Consider the following 16,950-nt stretch of genomic DNA (forward strand, 5'->3'; position numbering starts at 1 on the left):
CATCTGTCACGGCGTTCAGTTTATCCATACACCGAGAGGACTTCCATTAAATTTACGAATCAAATAATATCCATGCATCTGACATGCGTCAAAAAAAAAACTGTATTCACAAATAATTATTTAAAAATGGTCTGGCCCTGTCTAGGTTAAGTGTTTGTATGATGCTATAGATAGATGGAATTTAGTTCCAAAATTCGAGTTATTTTTTCTGAGACTCCCGAACAAAAATCTGGCTAAATCTCAGGAAAATTGTGCAATGCCCAAAAATGTGAAAATACAAAGACACAAACCACACTTATCGCCATCTGGGCACAATCAGTTTCTCCTGATACTAAAGATTTGTTATTCTGAGAATAAAGTGACTAAAAAACACTCTTTAAATTCCTTGGTGTAAAACAGAGGGGAAAGTACAGTATCATTGCAGTATTAGCCCATCCATCTACCCATCCATCTAATAATGAGATTATCCATCTCGGGACCAAGAAAATGGCCCCCACAAGGTCAAAATGACAGGTCACATTGTGGGGTTCCCACAATGTAATACTGTATGTACATGACCCCCCTCCACACACACACACACACACACACACACACACACAGTAACACAAAGTTCACTCACTACAGGCAATGTTCAGTCATTCTAGTGCAATAGGTTCAGCTCGCTTATTATGGAAGACTAATAGATTTTTTCAGTAAGAAATAACCTGCAAGCAACTTTATAAGGCAGTGATTTTAAAAGTCCATTGAAGAAGGATTATGACTAAGTAGCAAAAACAGGTACAAATTAAATTTTCATAAAATCCCGAGAGCCGTCCTGCTTTCATATGCAGTGATTTTGTTTGCTACCATTGTAAACAAGTGTTTGATAAAAGCTCAGAATATGACTTAGCATGACCAAGGAAAGAGAGTCACATGCATAGAACATGAGACTTTACGTTTACACAATACGCACAATGAAATAATATGTGATTATACTTGTATGTACATGATCTGAGGGACTAAGAAACAGATATTGGGAGACCTGAGAAGGAGCCACAGACAGGCATTAAATAGCTGACCTTTGGCATGTTCCGGCAAATTCAGCTGAAAATTCTTGCAAAAGCCAAAGGCACGTAAAGGTTCAGGCGTGGTCCCACCTGTTCCAGCCTGCCTTACGTTGAAGACTCCTTAGAGTGCAAAACCATTCGGCAGGACCATTTGATAATCTGTATAAGACCATTTATGAAAATCAAAAAAAATCATTTTAGTCAGTCAACAGGAAAAAACACAATCTTTGGAGGCTAATACCAGATACAAATAGTATATTTCGGATACATAATGACCCAGATAACAAGAACAGTAATTTCTAATAACAGAATTATATGTCACAAGAAAATGAAATTGTTAACTGAAATGAATGTTAAAGAGAATTCCTCCTTAAATATGTCTTTTATTAACATCACCATCACATGAATAATTGCTTAGAACAAGCATTTGCAGACAAATTTTGTTTTTAAAAAGCGTTTAGAACCTTGAGGTGGCATAATGGAGCAGTGGTCAGGGGATGGCATAGTGGAGCAGTGGTCAGGGGGCGGCACAGTGGAGCAGTGGTCAGGGGGTGGCACGGTGGAGCAGTGGTCAGGGGGTGGCACGGTGGAGCAGTGGTCAGGGGGTGGCACGGTGGAGCAGTGGTCAGGGGGTGGCATAATGGAGCAGTGGTCAGGGGGTGGCACGGTGGAGCAGTGGTCAGGGGGTGGCACGGTGGAGCAGTGGTCAGGGGGTGGCATAGTGACATCACTGTCATCTCACACCTCTAGGACCAGCCTTCGATTCTCCACCATGACTCCATGCACGTTCCCCCCATATTGTTGCGGGATTTCCTTTGGGTACTCCCCTCCCCCCCCCACCACCCCACACACAGACACACTCCAAAAACACGCTAAGGTGAATAGGAGTTACCAAATTGCCCATAGGTATGCATGTGTGAGTGACTGGTGTGTGAGTGACTGGTGTGTGAGTGTGCCCTGTGCCCTGTGAGGGGTTGGTGGCCCATTCTGGGTTGTTCCCTGCTTTGTGCCCACAGCCTCCATGAACGGCTCTGGGCCCCCGGCTGCCCTCAAAAGGGGAAGCTGAATGGGTTTGGAACCTTGGGATGGATTTATGCTTCCTATGTCATTATCCCTGGTGTTTGTTCAGACATTATATACATTTGTCACCTTATGTAGCAATCAGGACCTATGTGCTGCCCATAGATCTCATAAGACAGTGTGCTTCTCCTATGGTCAAGCAAAGCACATATATACACAAGCCTGAATGCTAGATAGTATGTGCAAGGGAACTTTACAAGAGGCATGGAAAAGCTCAAACAATGGTTTAGTAAGACGGAAATGCAGTCAAGCGAGGAAGGAATTTGATACGGAGGAATTACTGTCCCAAAGGTTGTTGATTCCAACAGCAGACCACTGGACAGTTGATCTTACAAAACTGCTAATCTAGTACAGGGTCACCATGTTTCCTAGAGCCTGTGCCAGGAAGTACAAGGTATAAGGAGAGTATGAAAGCCGTTAGGTATAGCTAGCTGGGTATAGGGCAGTGGGAGGGGCATGGATAGCCCGGCTGATTCGGCAAGACTATCACTGTATAGCGGCCCAAAATATACCGACGGCACCCAGCCTGGCAAAATCTTTGACACATGTGACCCTGGTTTCTTCAGATTGAATCACCAACCCACCCAGGGGGACCAAGGTAATAGAATTTCTATCCATGTCCCTGGCTGGGTGTACGCACTAAACATCGTATACATTTCTTACGTGCGTTATCAACTGGTACCATCTAACACTTTGTAAGTGAGTCTGTAAATGACACCTGGACAAACCATTTCTGTTGTTCACACAGAGGCATGAAAAGCATTTGGGCTCCGCGTTTGTCTCAGATTTATTACGACTTTTATCACGGGTACTTAACACAAGATACTCGCAAAGGAGGAAGCTCATCCAACAAGCTGACTCTGTATTGCTTGGCGGTCACAGTATGTTCGATGGACCCTGACAAAAGCATGAATGAACCATTTCACATGGAGATGAGTGTTTGTATAAGGACTGTCCATTATCAGTCCCAGCTGTCACCATTAAACTCACTCAGATTTCTTTTTCACAGGATACCAAAGACCATAACCAAAACAAGGACGGAAGATGAAGTACTGGGCTTGCTATTTCTGGTAATACTTTATTGACAAATGCGTGGGAATTATAGGTGCCTCTTAAAAAGACATTGCAAGACGGGTCCATACAGTGAGCACAGCCGCCAAAGCTAGATTTACATCTTCATCTTCTACAATGCAATTAATGTTGATATCATGTTAATAATTTATGAAAGTTTTTATAAAAGCATATTAACAAATAATGCAGTAAAACAATATGAACAGAGAGGAAGGACCTCTAGAGTGACTTGCATGACTCAAAGTAGGTGTCAAGAGAAACAGTCAATGGCAAAGCGGCTTGGCTGAGCTCAGTGTGGGGGTAGGATTCAGGAAGAGTGCACTCAGTACCGTTTAAGTGCCAATTCAGTCTCTTTTTAGGGGTCTGAAGTGCTGTGGATCAGTATTGTTTTTCTTAGCGTTTGTTTGAAATTTTTCAGGCGCACAGTACATAATACTCAAAACTGATGTGTCACAAGGCATAGTGAGTAAAATATAAATAATTGACGTTTTTGTATCGTTACAAAGAGAAACAATAAGCACTTTAAAGATCTTAAATATAGTTCTGTGGAGGTGACTAATATAAATGTGCCAGGAACCCTCAGTTGTGTTATGATGGTCATGGATCGACTTTTCAAGTGGAAGTTTAAAGGCTGCATGGGAAATCTGGGAAATCTTCAAAGAGGGAACACTGGAACTGGACCATAGGAGTGATTAAGACATCGCTTTAGCATGTAAACCAGAAAAGCCAAAGTTTTGGAATCTGAGCTGACCAATAATACAACTGAAACACTGGCACAATAGCGCCACCTTTCTCTCGCAAGGGAGATCAATTTCCCGAAGCATTTATTCAATGGGATAAAGAAAGAAAAATGCACGCAGGAAGTCATTATGAAACATAATAACCCAACTCCCTTCGCTAAAAAAAAATACCCCTGAACGTCATCAAGATAAAAAATATAATACGTGTAGTATCGTACAAAGAAACAGAACGATATACACCTATATCCTGTTACTCCAATGTAACTCTCCACTATAAACCGCTCGCTTTTGCACTAACATAGATTACGCCATACAAATAGAAAAGGATTTAAAATAAATAAATAATAATAATAATAATAATAAATGAAAAACACATAAAATCAATAAAGTACAAATGCAGGATGTCGCTTAATTGTTTTACCTGGACACTCGGATACCTGAAATGGAGCGCAAACATGATGCGGAAATGGGAGGTACCCTGAATTTTTTTTAAATATATAGTTTACTTATGGTATTTAACCAAGCCCTTTGCAAAAGCCACGGCGTTCTGCTGCCTGATGGCGGAATACGGGCCGGACTGGGGAATTGGTACACTACAGGATCGATGTCAGCCCATGGATTTGAGTGGACGAAATACAAAATCTATATAAAAAGTAAGAAATAACTAAAACTAACTAAAAGCAACCCAAAGTCTGCAATTAAAGGTAATCAACCATTTTATAAAAAAATTGGCCTACGCAAATACATGAGATGGGTGTTCTGTCGATAACCCTAACCCTAAGCCTAACCCTAAGCCTAACCCCAAAACCCCTAAAACCCTTACCTTAACCCTAACCCCTAAAACCTAACCCTAATCCCAAAACGGTGGAACTGCACATGAGCAAAAAGGCTCGATAGCACGTCTCGATAGGTAGTATTTTTCGACAGAACACCGCCCATGTTTAAAACAATGATTTAAAAAGACTTTTATGATAGGGTGACCAGATAATCCATGTCATCCCGGACACCTTGAGCTACTTCAGGTAACTACCCTAAAACCGAAAGGCTCCTGTGCTTGGTTAAATAGCTCAGTTCTTCTTGTGCTTTGACAGGTTTGTTTCTTTGACTGAAAGACTCATCCAGCTGTTTCACATTAACATTAGTGACACGTGCATGATTATAGGAGACTGACCAATCAGCACACAGCAAGAACTCGGTACTTAAGTGAAATCCAGGTCCTTTTAATTGAAATGGTAGGTTAGAAATCCTGTCCTAGCTCAAAGTGTCCGGGATGACATGGATTATCTGGTCACCCTAATATAACGGGACACCTTGAGGGCGCTATCCCTCCTCAGCGTGAGAAACACAAGGTGAACGGCTTGAAATGCGTGAGTCTCACGGTCAATGCCTTGAGAGCCCCGTTACTCTATGTAGAAGCGGTGGTGTGTGGTTCAGTGGTTTAGGCTTCTGTACCCATGAATGGAAAGATGTTGGTCCAAATCACTTGATCAGCAAAGTGATGTCATTATTGGGCCCTTGAGCAATGCCCTAGACCTGAATTACTCCAGGGTAGCTAGAAATTCTAGGCCCCCTGACAAAATATCAACTTTACTTAGGTCCCCCACATAAACAGAGGGCACCACCGTTGTTTTGTGGGGTCCCACAGTAGAATAACTTTCCCTGAGTGTATAATTAGAAATTTTGCATATTTAGGGCCCCATATAAAGTGTCCTGTGTCTGCCAGAGTATCCATGACCCTCCGACATCCCTGCTCCAGGGGCTGGTCGACCTGCTTTTTCAATTGTAAGTTGCACTGGATAAAAGTGTCTGTTAAATAAATAAATGGTTATGGTAAGAATCGCCGTAGGCTATCAGTTTAGATTTGAAATTTAATCTATGCCAGTAGCTTCTGTTCAATAGATTCACCAATGTTGTCTCAGTGCTCTATCAGTTTGCAGCTAATAGAATTCTGATTCTAATCAGCCAGCCGTTTTTCAGATTCATTGTTCCTCAGTCGCCAGGTTTCCAGTTTCTCTCTGTTGTGCTCTTCTCTCCAGATCAGTTTTCGATGTAAGTTCTTTAGAGTGTGGTCACTAGGTAACCTCTGTTTATTGCACTGTGTTTCCTGATGAGAGCCTGCATTTCTCTCTGAACTCCACATACTGTACATTTCAATGGCAAACTAGCTGACCAGTGGTTATCTAAAGGTGAGTTTAAAGTACTTATCTTCCTACTATATTTGCATAATAACTTTGTGGAACATACTCACTTAATGTTAAGACTACCAAGTCAATTTGATAGTATTTATATATTTCAATGTATGAATTTAATGATTATGATTATTATTTAAATTAGAATCAATCAAATTGTGAACAATTACTTTAGGTTGCAGTCATTTTGTTAAGTGTTTTTGATTAATCTCATATGGGACTCTTTGCTTAAAAACAGGTACGCTGTGACGTAAAACCGGGTACTGGAGCTCAGCATGAACGATCATCAAAACCTAGACCCCTTAAAAGAAATTTCCTTTAATGAAAAAGTAGTTTTTTATGCCAGTCATGACTTGGCCCTGAGACAGAGTAAGGAGTTTGCTGTTCTTCCCCGAACTGTAAAGAATGTCAGTCTGTGGAACCTAAACCCTCCCGATTTCTCTCCAAAGTTGTATAAATCTCTGGGTTTGCCACAGAAAAATCAGGAAAAAAGGCGCCCACCTTTAATCATGTCATCTAGTCATACCTTTAAGAATATCACAAAGATGACCTCATCAATTTTACATGACACTCGTGCAAAGAAGGTGCCTGAGCCTTTTGTGTTGCGGTACCACCCCCCCGACTCACTGGAATCCAAACTCATGTTTGTCAAGTTTGGCAAATATCCAGATCTTCCCTACAGGGACCCCAGACCCCATGATTTCAGACAAGTAAGTTGTGGAAATGCAATAATCATGTGATTTTAATGAATTTCTATCACTGTGTGAATTTATTGTAGTAATATTATGTCATATTATGTTATTATGTCATGATATTTACGCTGTCTTCACTATTTTTAGTATTCTGATGACATGCCAGACATAGTGACCACAACTGAGAAGGACCCCAATAATCTGAACTTTAAATCACAACACTTGAGCACTAGTAAGTAAAATAAACTAAATTTCTTTGCCATCATAAAATAATTTTTTGGAAATTGTTCATCTTCCTTGGCGCCCCCCAGACAGCACACATTTAGGCTCCCTCCCATATTTTTGCTCCCTCCCGTCCCCGCCAGACTGCCCATATTTTTGCTCCCTGTGGTCCTCGAGGACCAGGTTGGGAAACAATGATCTATACATTTCCTGTGTCAAGCAGCTGCTTTAAATGATTTACTTAGTAAAACCCAGTATCATTCCAGCATTTGTTCAGATAATCATATGTCACCTTTATGGGGAGGACAGTGATACAAAGTCTCATTTGCTTCTACAGGGAGACTTCAGAGTGCTTTGAAAATAGCACATTTCACTTCAGTTGGACAGACTAGATCTTTAGAAGATACTCACCAGCATGAAAGGCTGCAGAGATTTGACACCTTTTTGACAGCAGAACCCAAATGGGATGCCGAGCTGATCCTGCCGAAGAATCCCTGGCCAAATAAATCAGCCTCATACACGGTGAGCACACTTACCAGTGATCTCTGGCTGCTCACTTTGAAACCATAGTAAATGTACTGTTCTGTTTCACGAGCACTTCTACCTACAATTTCTAGTTGTACACTCAATGGCCACTTTATTAGGTACACCTGCTTGTTTGCACCAACATCCTATACCTACAGACAGGATCATCTGCCTGCAATTCAAATACAAATAAAGCACAGAGACCGCAAGGTGTTCAGTTACTGTTTGAAAAAAATTTAGAATGGGCAATAAGGGTGATACAGTATAAGTGGTTTTGAACGTGTTAAGCCTGTTGATGCTAGATGTGGTGGTTCCAGTATCTGACATGCAAAAATGTCATGGATAAAACACCATAAGCAGGGATGGATGCAAGTATTTATATTTACCCTTTTATCTGAGAGTATAGTTTAAACAATCTGGTAGCAGCTGATTCCTGCATTAGTATTATTTCCCCCCCACTATAAATGCCATCAGTTACTGTGGTAGTTATGGGTCGCTCAGGTAGGAATGCTTCTTCACTTTGCTGTATTGACATCTCTTGCGCTTTATTTGCAGCGACACAGGAGAAGAAGAGGACTGTACAGTGCTTTCATGGACAGGGTGGAGGAGAAGCTCCCCATTTTGTGGAAAAATTGCTGACGCCATGTTAATTCATTAATTTGCAAAGCAATTTATGAACATACATCAGGTGACATTCCAGATAGAAAATGTTAAGATGCAATGTACATTTTCTTTCTTTCTCTCAGGATAGTAGGTTGGTAGATAGCGGGCTTGTTATTCAGGGTGACCATTCTGGTTTAGTGTGCCAAAATCATCCAATCCTAGGAAGTGAATATCATTTCATATAGTTATATGTCAGGCACAAAAAATCTATTACATTTCTGCAAAATACAAGGCTTGAATACTGAACTATATATATATATATATGTGTGTGTGTGTGTGTGTGCGTGTGTTGAGATAGGTACTCACAAAAGTAATCCATTACAGACAGTTCAAGTCCAGAAAGTACAAATCCAGACCAAGGTTTTGTTTCAACCAACCAGTTGAGCACTCTGTGACTGTGAATCTTGGTCTGGATTTGTATTTTCTGGACCTGAACTGGACTGGACCTGTGATGGATTACTTTTGTGAGCAACTCTCCCAGGAGTGTGATTTACGTGTGTATTCACTTATTTTCGAAATGAAATTAACCAAGATGCTAATTTCCACTGAGGAAAAAGTAAAAATTCCTAGAATTAGATTCAGGTGCAGCAGATCAGGTGAAAATGATTAGAACATTGTTACTGAGATTTTTTGACTCATGATGATACTTTAAGATTTTTGGAGACTTCTTTCAGCATCTTGCGTTCTGCTCTTGGGCTGAACTTGCTAGGACGGCCTGACCAGGCCATGTTGGCAATTGTTTTAAATGTTCTCCACTTGTAAATTATTTTCCAGACAGTGGAATGGCTGATTCCAAACTCTCTTGGGATCTTTTTACATCCTTCCCAGACTCATATGCATCTACAAGCTTCTTTCTGAAGGCCTCAGAGAGCTCTTTGGGTCTCACCATGGTGATCCCACTCATTTCAATGATCAAGAGCAAACCAAACTAAATGTCTGTGGTTAAAGTAAGACAGACTCCACCAAAAAGCTCTGTAACGATGTTCTAATCATTTTCACCTGATGTGGTACAACAGAATCTAATTTTAGGAATTTTAAATAGTAATGGATGTGAGGGAGTCCTACCTTTTTCCTAAGTGGAAACTGGCATAATAGTTCATTTCTGCTAAGTTTTTTTTCACATGACTGTATGTATGTATGTGTGTGTGTATGTATATATATATATATTTATATATAGATCACACAGCTGAAGATGACAAAGATATATTTACCATCCATTTAATCTTGACAGGTCATGGAGGGACCTGGAATCTATCCCACGCAGCACAGGGCGGGATACACTCTGGACAATATGACAGTACATTACAGCGCACATCCATGCACATACATATACAACATGCAATTTAGGGACTAAAGTCTGACAAAATAACTGCTTGTCGTTAGATTGCAAGAGGAAACAATTTCCACACACAGAGTGGAGATGGGACACAAGCAGTGTTACCCACTGCTGCCTGATATGCAATATATAAAGTGTTACATATTATAGTTTTTCTCAATTGCTCTGCAGCATTTCTCAAATGACAATTAACATTTGCATGACAATGAGTATAATCCCCATGACAGAATGTCTCATTGCTTCACACAAATTTCCAAATACTTTAGTATGTATATGCAAATAGTTTTCTACATTTCTCATAATTTGGCACAGTTTTCAGTTACTTTAGTTTTGTTGGTCAAAAAAGATTATGTAGTTTCCCACAGCAATAATTTTAGACCCCAAACTATGTATGTGATCATCATGTTAGCCACCAGATGCAAAACAGTTAACCAAGCTTTCAAAACAATTTAACAATATATTCCATAAAGTGCAGTGATATGGCATTGTTGTGTTTTTGGTTCCCATACTACATGATTTTGTTTTCATTTTGTTGTTTTTGTTTTGCTGTTTTTGTGTTACACAGTGCTGTGCGACTTTTTTTATACTAGATTTCTTCAAGGTCTTGCTATACACGTTGTTTACCACGAGGTGGCAGGATTAGAAAAGGCAAAGTTACGTTCTTGAGAATAAACAAAACTTCTTCCAAATCATACTGTATATAAATGAGAAAAATGTTCCGTTTCTTATTACTTATTAAAAAAATATTGAAACTATTTTTACATTTTAGTTCAACATTTAATTTGTGGACTCCTATAATCAATTTCTTTTCGCTCAGTTGTATTTACTAACCCGGTAAATATTGTATTTCAATAGTTATAATAGACTTTTTATGGTTTAATTACTTAACCAATTATTTTGCCAGTTTCCTGCTAACAGGGTTAAACTCTTACATACTTGTCTCGAATTGAAAATCTCATGCCAGCCAGCTGACTAAAGTTGGCAGCCCCGTGTTTCAGTGTTAAATAAACCTGAAATGAAGTGTAATATATCTAGTCATACATTACATTATACTATACTGAAACTGAATATAATATATAATTTCTAAATAATATCCCACAATCAAGAGGACGAAGACAGACGTTATGAGCTTTCTTTACCAGACCAATTAATTTGAAAGTAAACAGAGCACGTCAAGGTTGCAATAAATGGTCTACCCTTATGGGGGCGCTGCTCAATGCCGTCTGTCATCTTTGCTTCTTTCAGCCATAAATTTGATTCATTTATGTCAGTAAGTTACATTGGTAAGTTATATATTTCACTACGAATTCGTACTTCTGATTGGGGGCTGGGCTAGTAAGTACCGCAACATTTAAACCTCTCATTCAATGCTGCCGATCTAGCCATAGATCTGGTGGTATTTGATCTTTGTATAGTGAAATGTTCACCGAAAACAATACTGTACGGTACCGCCAATAACTCCTACAAGAAGAAGAATTGTATGCGGTATTTGCACAGTTTAGTATAGTGTGTATAATTTGACATCATTTGATTCCGTAAAGTTTTGCGGTTGTAGCTGCATTTCAGCAACAGGTTGTGGGTGTGTCGTTGCACGGAGGACCGTCCCCTTGTCAGCCGAAGGGGGCGGACAGGCTGACGGTGGCTCTTCTGGGACCGCACCCCACCGGCCTACAGCACCTTCCAGTACAAAGCAGGAGCCAAGTTGTCGCCGCTTGGTCGGACTCGGATCCGCGACGCCGTTCTCGCTGCGATCGGGGAGCGTGTGAAGCGGCCTGGACAGATCAGCGTCGGGGCGCCGCAGCAGCTCGCGCTTTGCGCCCATGTGTGCGCGCTGCCTGTCGCGTGACATTCACGCGCGTTCGGTGAGCGCGTCCGGATCCCGTGTAGAGATCGCACCTATCTGACGTGTAAGTTCGTCATTTAATATAATGATAACTACCTTACTATCATGTTTGATAAAATGGAATAGATCGCTGCCGACACGTTTGGAGCTGGTTTGTTTTATAATCCGTGTAAGTTTACTGACAGTTCGATGTGGACAGTAAGTTTACTAGTTCGGTGTTAAGCTTTAATTGGGCTCCTCACTGTGTCATTACCATGGCCGCGGTAAAATGGCAGCGAAGGACAGGTAACATGCGTCAGAAAAGAAAGTTTGTGTTTGCGAGGCAAATGACAGGGTTTTTGAATAGAAAGAGCTTCAAGGAATTTTAGTAGTCATTCATTGGCTGTTGGCCCGACGTAGACGTATTTAACTTAAAATGTTTTTTTTTCTAACTGGATTTTTCAACTCTTGGCACAATTGTTTAGGCACGACAAGTTTATTTATATAGCGCGTAATTATACACAGAGGTCATTCAATGTGCTTTACAGAAATACAAGCATATAAGAATACTCGTATAAAGCAATAAAAAAGTTATCTCCATCTCTTTTTTTTTTTTCTTTCCATTAGGTAAATGTTTCAAGGCATGGGAATTGTTAAATTTATCTGAAGGACTGGAGCTTCAGTAAGTTTGCTTTCTGCATTGAGTCCCTGACGCTTTTCCCGGAACCATGGGCAATGGGCTTTCAGAACACAGCATTTTTTCGAATCTTCAGTTTCATTCTCTTCACATCGCCATTCTGGGGCTCGACTGTGCTGGGAAAACCACAGTGTTGTACAGGCTGCAGTTCAACGAATTTTTGAACACTGTGCCCACAAAGGGATTTAACGCGGAAAAGGTGAAAGTGACACTGGGAAGGTCCAGATCGGTGACATTCCACTTCTGGGACGTAGGTGGGCAGGAGAAGCTCCGTCCCTTGTGGAAGTCGTACACGCGGGGCACAGATGGCATCGTCTTTGTGGTGGACTCGGTGGACGCAGAGCGCATGGAGGAGGCCAGGACGGAGCTGCACAAGATCACCCGCCTTTCAGAGAACCAGGGTATACCAGTGCTGGTGGTGGCCAACAAGCAGGATCTGAGGAACTCGCTTGCACTGTCAGAGATCGAGAAGATGCTGGCTCTGGGTGAGCTGGGGGCTACCCCCTGGTGCCTGCAGCCCACGTGTGCCATCATTGGCGAGGGCCTGAAAGAGGGCTTGGACCGCTTGTACGAAATGATCCTCAAGCGGCGGAAGTCGCTTCGGCAACAGACAAGGAAGAGGTGATCCTGCAGTCGGGCGACAACGAGCAGAGCTCCTCACTCGCAACACGCGGCCTGCCCCCTGCTGGGCGGTCCGGGAGTTACTGTGCGGTCAGCTCGGCTTGACCAGAGAACGCTGAATGTCACCTGAACTTAGGCTCTTGTCCTGAGTGGAATCTTTTTAGGTCCATTTGGACTGACATTAAGTCTGTTATGGCAGAAGCTCGAGAGGAGGGGCAAGAATGGTCAGTTTCTCATGAGTCAGGGGGTGTTTCTTTTAAAATAAAAGAAACATGAATGTGAATTAATTTGAAAGAAATGTCACAATGCAACCACTTTCTCCTGAAGAAGAACTTAGGTTTTATATAAAACTGACAGTGGCATGATTAGTGTTAGTTGACATCCTTTCAATCTATAAGTAGGTGGCGTCCTGGGTATCCTGTGAAAGAAATGTTACATTTCCAGGTTTTGTGCTTTTATGTTTTCTTTTTCTTTTGTACAATGGGGCACGAGGCGCCATTACTTCTGTAAATGTGATGCTCTTCTCATTTTGGGTCACAAGCAGAACTTTGGGACAGGCTGAAGTATTACACAACATAGTTTCATTCTACGACTTGTTTCTTTTCTGGAATGAAAATAAATTGACACGTGGTGGTCAGTAGATTGCAACCGGCAATCTTCATACTATCGGTTACTTACACAGCGTGTAAGGAGAGACGTCCTTGTTCTTCAGTTTAATTGTGGAGTCACACCATGGTGTTGTCTTCTTGCAGCTGTCATGTTTTGCTGTATTCTGTCATTTTCTTGTAAATAAAGAATCAGCGTGTAGCTGCTTCGAATGAAACTCGCTCTCTTTTACATTGCAGTCATTTGCACTGTGGCCATCTGATCATCGGAAGAAAAATGTTTACTATTTAGCTCTGAAATTTAATTAATAAAAAGAACTTTACACCTAAATGTATCCATATATTTCTGAAAGCTATGTGGTTTATATTATTCTGCCTTTCATTGACTAGACTTGCAAGCTGATGTGTAGTTCTGTCACCTGCTTACATGCCTTGAAATGTCTATGTCAAATGCCAGTTTATTTAAGGCAATGTTTGGTAGAAATGGATGCTTGAATATATTTAGTTGTGTCTATGCTGTATATCCTACTGTAATATTCATATAAGCCAAAAATTACTACATTGGATAACTTTATGCATTAGTTTGTATTGGATTTAGCTAGAGGTCAAAAGGTGGAATTGTTGAAGTAAAACTTTCTGCTGTGTTCTGAAACTTTTCATTAAACTTCAACATAAGAAGTCTCAGGCTAGGAGACAGCATTTTGGCTGACTTAAAATATGCAGGTGGGCAGGATCACAAAGCTGGATTTTTGGGTTAGCAAGATATCATCAGATTTAATGTAGTCTGGGCTAAATGTAAGCGGTCAAAGCCCTAATCCCTTTAAACTTGGGGACCTTAAGTCCCACAAGTCATCTTGCCAACTCAAAAATCCAGCTTCATGATACAGACCCAGGTTACTTGATTAAGTTCCTGTCCATCTGGGCAAAATAAATAACATTAAACAACCACAGATTCAGGTCACTCTGTACAAAAGTTATGTCGTGCCAAACAAGGAAACTGCATTAGGAAACGCGATTCGGCTTTTACAAACGCAGGGTTTGTTGATTGGCCCAGGCAGCCAGTTATCAGGTCCTCAGCTGGACGGGTGTGTGACTGCAACCTTTGTCTCCTCCTATAGCCAGAGATGGTAAGACCTGTGGCACATTGACTGCAAGGGCCTAGTGAGAGGAAGTTGAAAGCCTGCTATTGTGGATGAGAGATGCCCCATTCGGGACCCTATGGGTGTAGATTGTGTATTGAGGTCAGTTCTAGGCCAGCCTTTCCCTGAACAATTAGAAATACTAACTCTGGAGGGCTGTAGGTCGACCTATTTACCAGTATCCTGTTTTTCCATTTCATTGCATTTCACGCTACCAGTTGACCTACTTGTTAGGGTCAATGCATTCTCAGTCACTTTGTAAATGAACATTGGAATGTTTCTGACTGATAATAGAATAGCCTTTATTTCTTAGCCAAACAAAATTACATTTTGGTCAACAAAGTGTATGTACCCTATTTTAAGATCTCTCAACATATTTACTTTTCGCACAAAAAGTCCAGAGGATTTACAAAACCACGGTCGTTGGTCAGATCCCTTTCTGGCTGGTTGCCTGTGTTACCCTTAGAATCCCAGCTCTTATCCATATAGCTTAAACCAGCATGACTCTCAGTAGGAAAACAGAGGTCAGCTACCAGCCCCGAGGGCTGTACTACAACTCTCTCCTGGACTAATGTCACAATCCTCCTGAAGGTGACAAAGTTCCCGTTCCATTGATCCTGTGCTGCAATTAAAGGATCACAACTGGTAATTATAATGGAAAACCTGCAATGGTTTCCTTTCCCACCCATTATCAGGGTAGTCAGTGCTCTTCACGGCAGTACGTTTCAAATGCATTGCTTTCCACGACGCGCATCACCTGTAATGTTAATGACAGAACTCCTGTTTCATCGCTTTTAATGAGTCTCTTCCTTCCTCACATAAGCTAAACCAGCGCTAAACTTGACACCATGTCAGCCTCCATCCTGTAAGCTGTTTTAACGGTCCCATTTAACAATTCCCGCTTAATATTTCTATAGGCTAGCTAATTTTGGATTTCCTGTGTGGAAATGCCATTTCAATTTCCCTGGCTTAAAAGTATCTGGGATGTGAACAAATATGTATTTGTTTCTAGAGTCCTTAAAGCAACTAGGCATTTTTCGACCGGAAGCTACACCATGGATCAAAACGTATGTTGTACCAGGAGACATCTGGAAGAAGCTTTAATGACATCATAAGAGAGCCTGCTGTAAGGGACATTTGAGACGCTGAAGTCGCGGACCTGCCCTGAGACGCCCCTTTGAGGTGTGAGCACTTGTGTTCAGTGATAGTGTGGTGGGGGCCATTTTCTGCGAAGTGGCAGGGAGCGCCTGGTGTGTCACGGCTGGATAGGAAAGAGCACAGATAAGCAGGGCTGCAGCTCTGCTTTCCTGGGAGCTGGGGCAGGCCAGGCCCTGTACCAACGGCAGGAAGTTGCATCAGTCAGCTGCCCCCTACTAGCAAAGCTTTCTTAAGTGCTGCGGCAAGATTTGGACTAATTTCATTAAACGTTGTTATGGTCATAGTAGAATTTGTGTTAGGTCTAATACAAATACCGCTGACTCAGCATAAGGTCTGTTTTGTCCATTAGTATAAGGAGGAAATCAGCCTAATTTTAAGACCAAATTCTAAAATAGTATAAAGCTTATGGTGGTTAAATTAAAGATAATATTATTTAATATATTTATGCATCCCTTCATTTTTCATAATCCTGTCTATAGGAAACACATTTCAGTAAGAACCTGAATGTTTTGTCTAAATGAGTAGCTATAAATGAAAGTGGGCACTTATTGAGGTTTTTAAACTTTTTTTTTTTTGATGGTGTTGGCAGCACTCAGGAGTTTTTGCGCCTCTTCCTCGTTCATCTGTAATGCAATGCCCTCACTCAGAGAAGCAGATAAATCCATAAATCCTTCCGGGTGGGACAGGTGGTTCCTCCGTCGCTGGGCACACACACGGTCATACACTTTAAGCTATTTATATATGTAATATCAATGTAATGCCAATATACACAGAGCAGAGTGATCCACTCAGCGTGAATATACCGGCCGGCCAACAGAGGAATCCCATCACGCTGTGTAAGCACCCATATATACATGAGAACCCTGTGTGCATTGGGATAAGCAGACGAGATGAGCTAATCGGTGAGTGACAGAGGAGGGAGAAATCTGGTGGCTAATCAGATATCAGATGGGGCTTGTGGCCCTGCCTCTGTCCACGGTCCCGCCTCGGCGACCGATAGCAACGACACCTCTGACAGACCTGAAGAGGGCAGATGCATTGCAACAAACAAAAATACAAGCAATGAACATTTATGAACAGTTTTAAAGTTATTAGTCTAGGCTTGGGTGGTATTAAGGTAATATGGGATATAGCAGCATTTTTCAAATCCAAAATACTTTTGACAAAATTATCCGGGACTGTCCCCCGATTTCAAAATGTCAGAATAGTGTTGCTATAGTGATATACCGCAGTATAATGTCTGCACAGTATATATTATCTGGGCAGTAAAAATGAGATATGCAGACACTTCCACACCTACAGCAGATCCCCTTCTACTCTTTGACCTCTGCTCAGTGAACGTCA

The 16,950-nt window shown here is 41.3% G+C and overlaps 2 protein-coding genes across 7 annotated transcripts; both read left to right on the forward strand.

The window, feature by feature from the left end:
* Positions 1-1,524: 1,524 nt before the first annotated feature.
* Positions 1,525-8,253, forward strand: c9h7orf78 (chromosome 9 C7orf78 homolog). The gene is made up of 7 exons (XM_072715884.1): positions 1,525-1,751; positions 2,063-2,116; positions 5,974-5,986; positions 6,531-6,836; positions 6,966-7,050; positions 7,378-7,562; positions 8,121-8,253. Exons 1-7 carry the CDS (start codon positions 1,525-1,527, stop codon positions 8,202-8,204), a joined length of 954 nt encoding a protein of 317 aa, XP_072571985.1. The 3' UTR covers positions 8,205-8,253.
* Positions 8,254-10,738: 2,485 nt separating this feature from the next.
* arl4aa (ADP-ribosylation factor-like 4aa) lies at positions 10,739-13,527 on the forward strand. 6 transcript variants are annotated; one of them, XM_023802492.2, is made up of 3 exons: positions 10,739-10,847; positions 11,120-11,576; positions 12,014-13,527. In XM_023802492.2, exon 3 carries the CDS (start codon positions 12,115-12,117, stop codon positions 12,706-12,708), a length of 594 nt encoding a protein of 197 aa, XP_023658260.1. In that variant the 5' UTR covers positions 10,739-10,847; positions 11,120-11,576; positions 12,014-12,114; the 3' UTR covers positions 12,709-13,527. The 6 variants fall into 6 exon arrangements, with proteins under 6 accessions (XP_023658260.1, XP_023658258.1, XP_023658261.1 ...); XM_023802490.2 differs by having other exon boundaries at positions 11,120-11,471; XM_023802493.2 differs by having other exon boundaries at positions 11,120-11,426.
* The last annotated feature ends 3,423 nt before the right edge of the window (positions 13,528-16,950 follow it).

Source organism: Paramormyrops kingsleyae, chromosome 9 (assembly GCF_048594095.1).
Source record: "Paramormyrops kingsleyae isolate MSU_618 chromosome 9, PKINGS_0.4, whole genome shotgun sequence".
Taxonomy (NCBI): domain Eukaryota; kingdom Metazoa; phylum Chordata; class Actinopteri; order Osteoglossiformes; family Mormyridae; genus Paramormyrops; species Paramormyrops kingsleyae.

What these genes read in the sequence shown, in the direction of transcription:
- c9h7orf78 (XM_072715884.1), top strand. Translation starts at nt 1,525, where the DNA reads ATGGAGCAGTGGTCAGGGGATGGCATAGTGGAGCAGTGGTCAGGGGGC. An exon ending in GACCCCATGATTTCAGACAA is followed by an intron (nt 6,837 to 6,965) that starts GTAAGTTGTGGA and finishes CACTATTTTTAG; the next exon opens with TATTCTGATGACATGCCAGA. An exon ending in ATCACAACACTTGAGCACTA is followed by an intron (nt 7,051 to 7,377) that starts GTAAGTAAAATA and finishes TTGCTTCTACAG; the next exon opens with GGAGACTTCAGAGTGCTTTG.
- arl4aa (XM_023802492.2), top strand. Translation starts at nt 12,115, where the DNA reads ATGGGCAATGGGCTTTCAGAACACAGCATTTTTTCGAATCTTCAGTTT.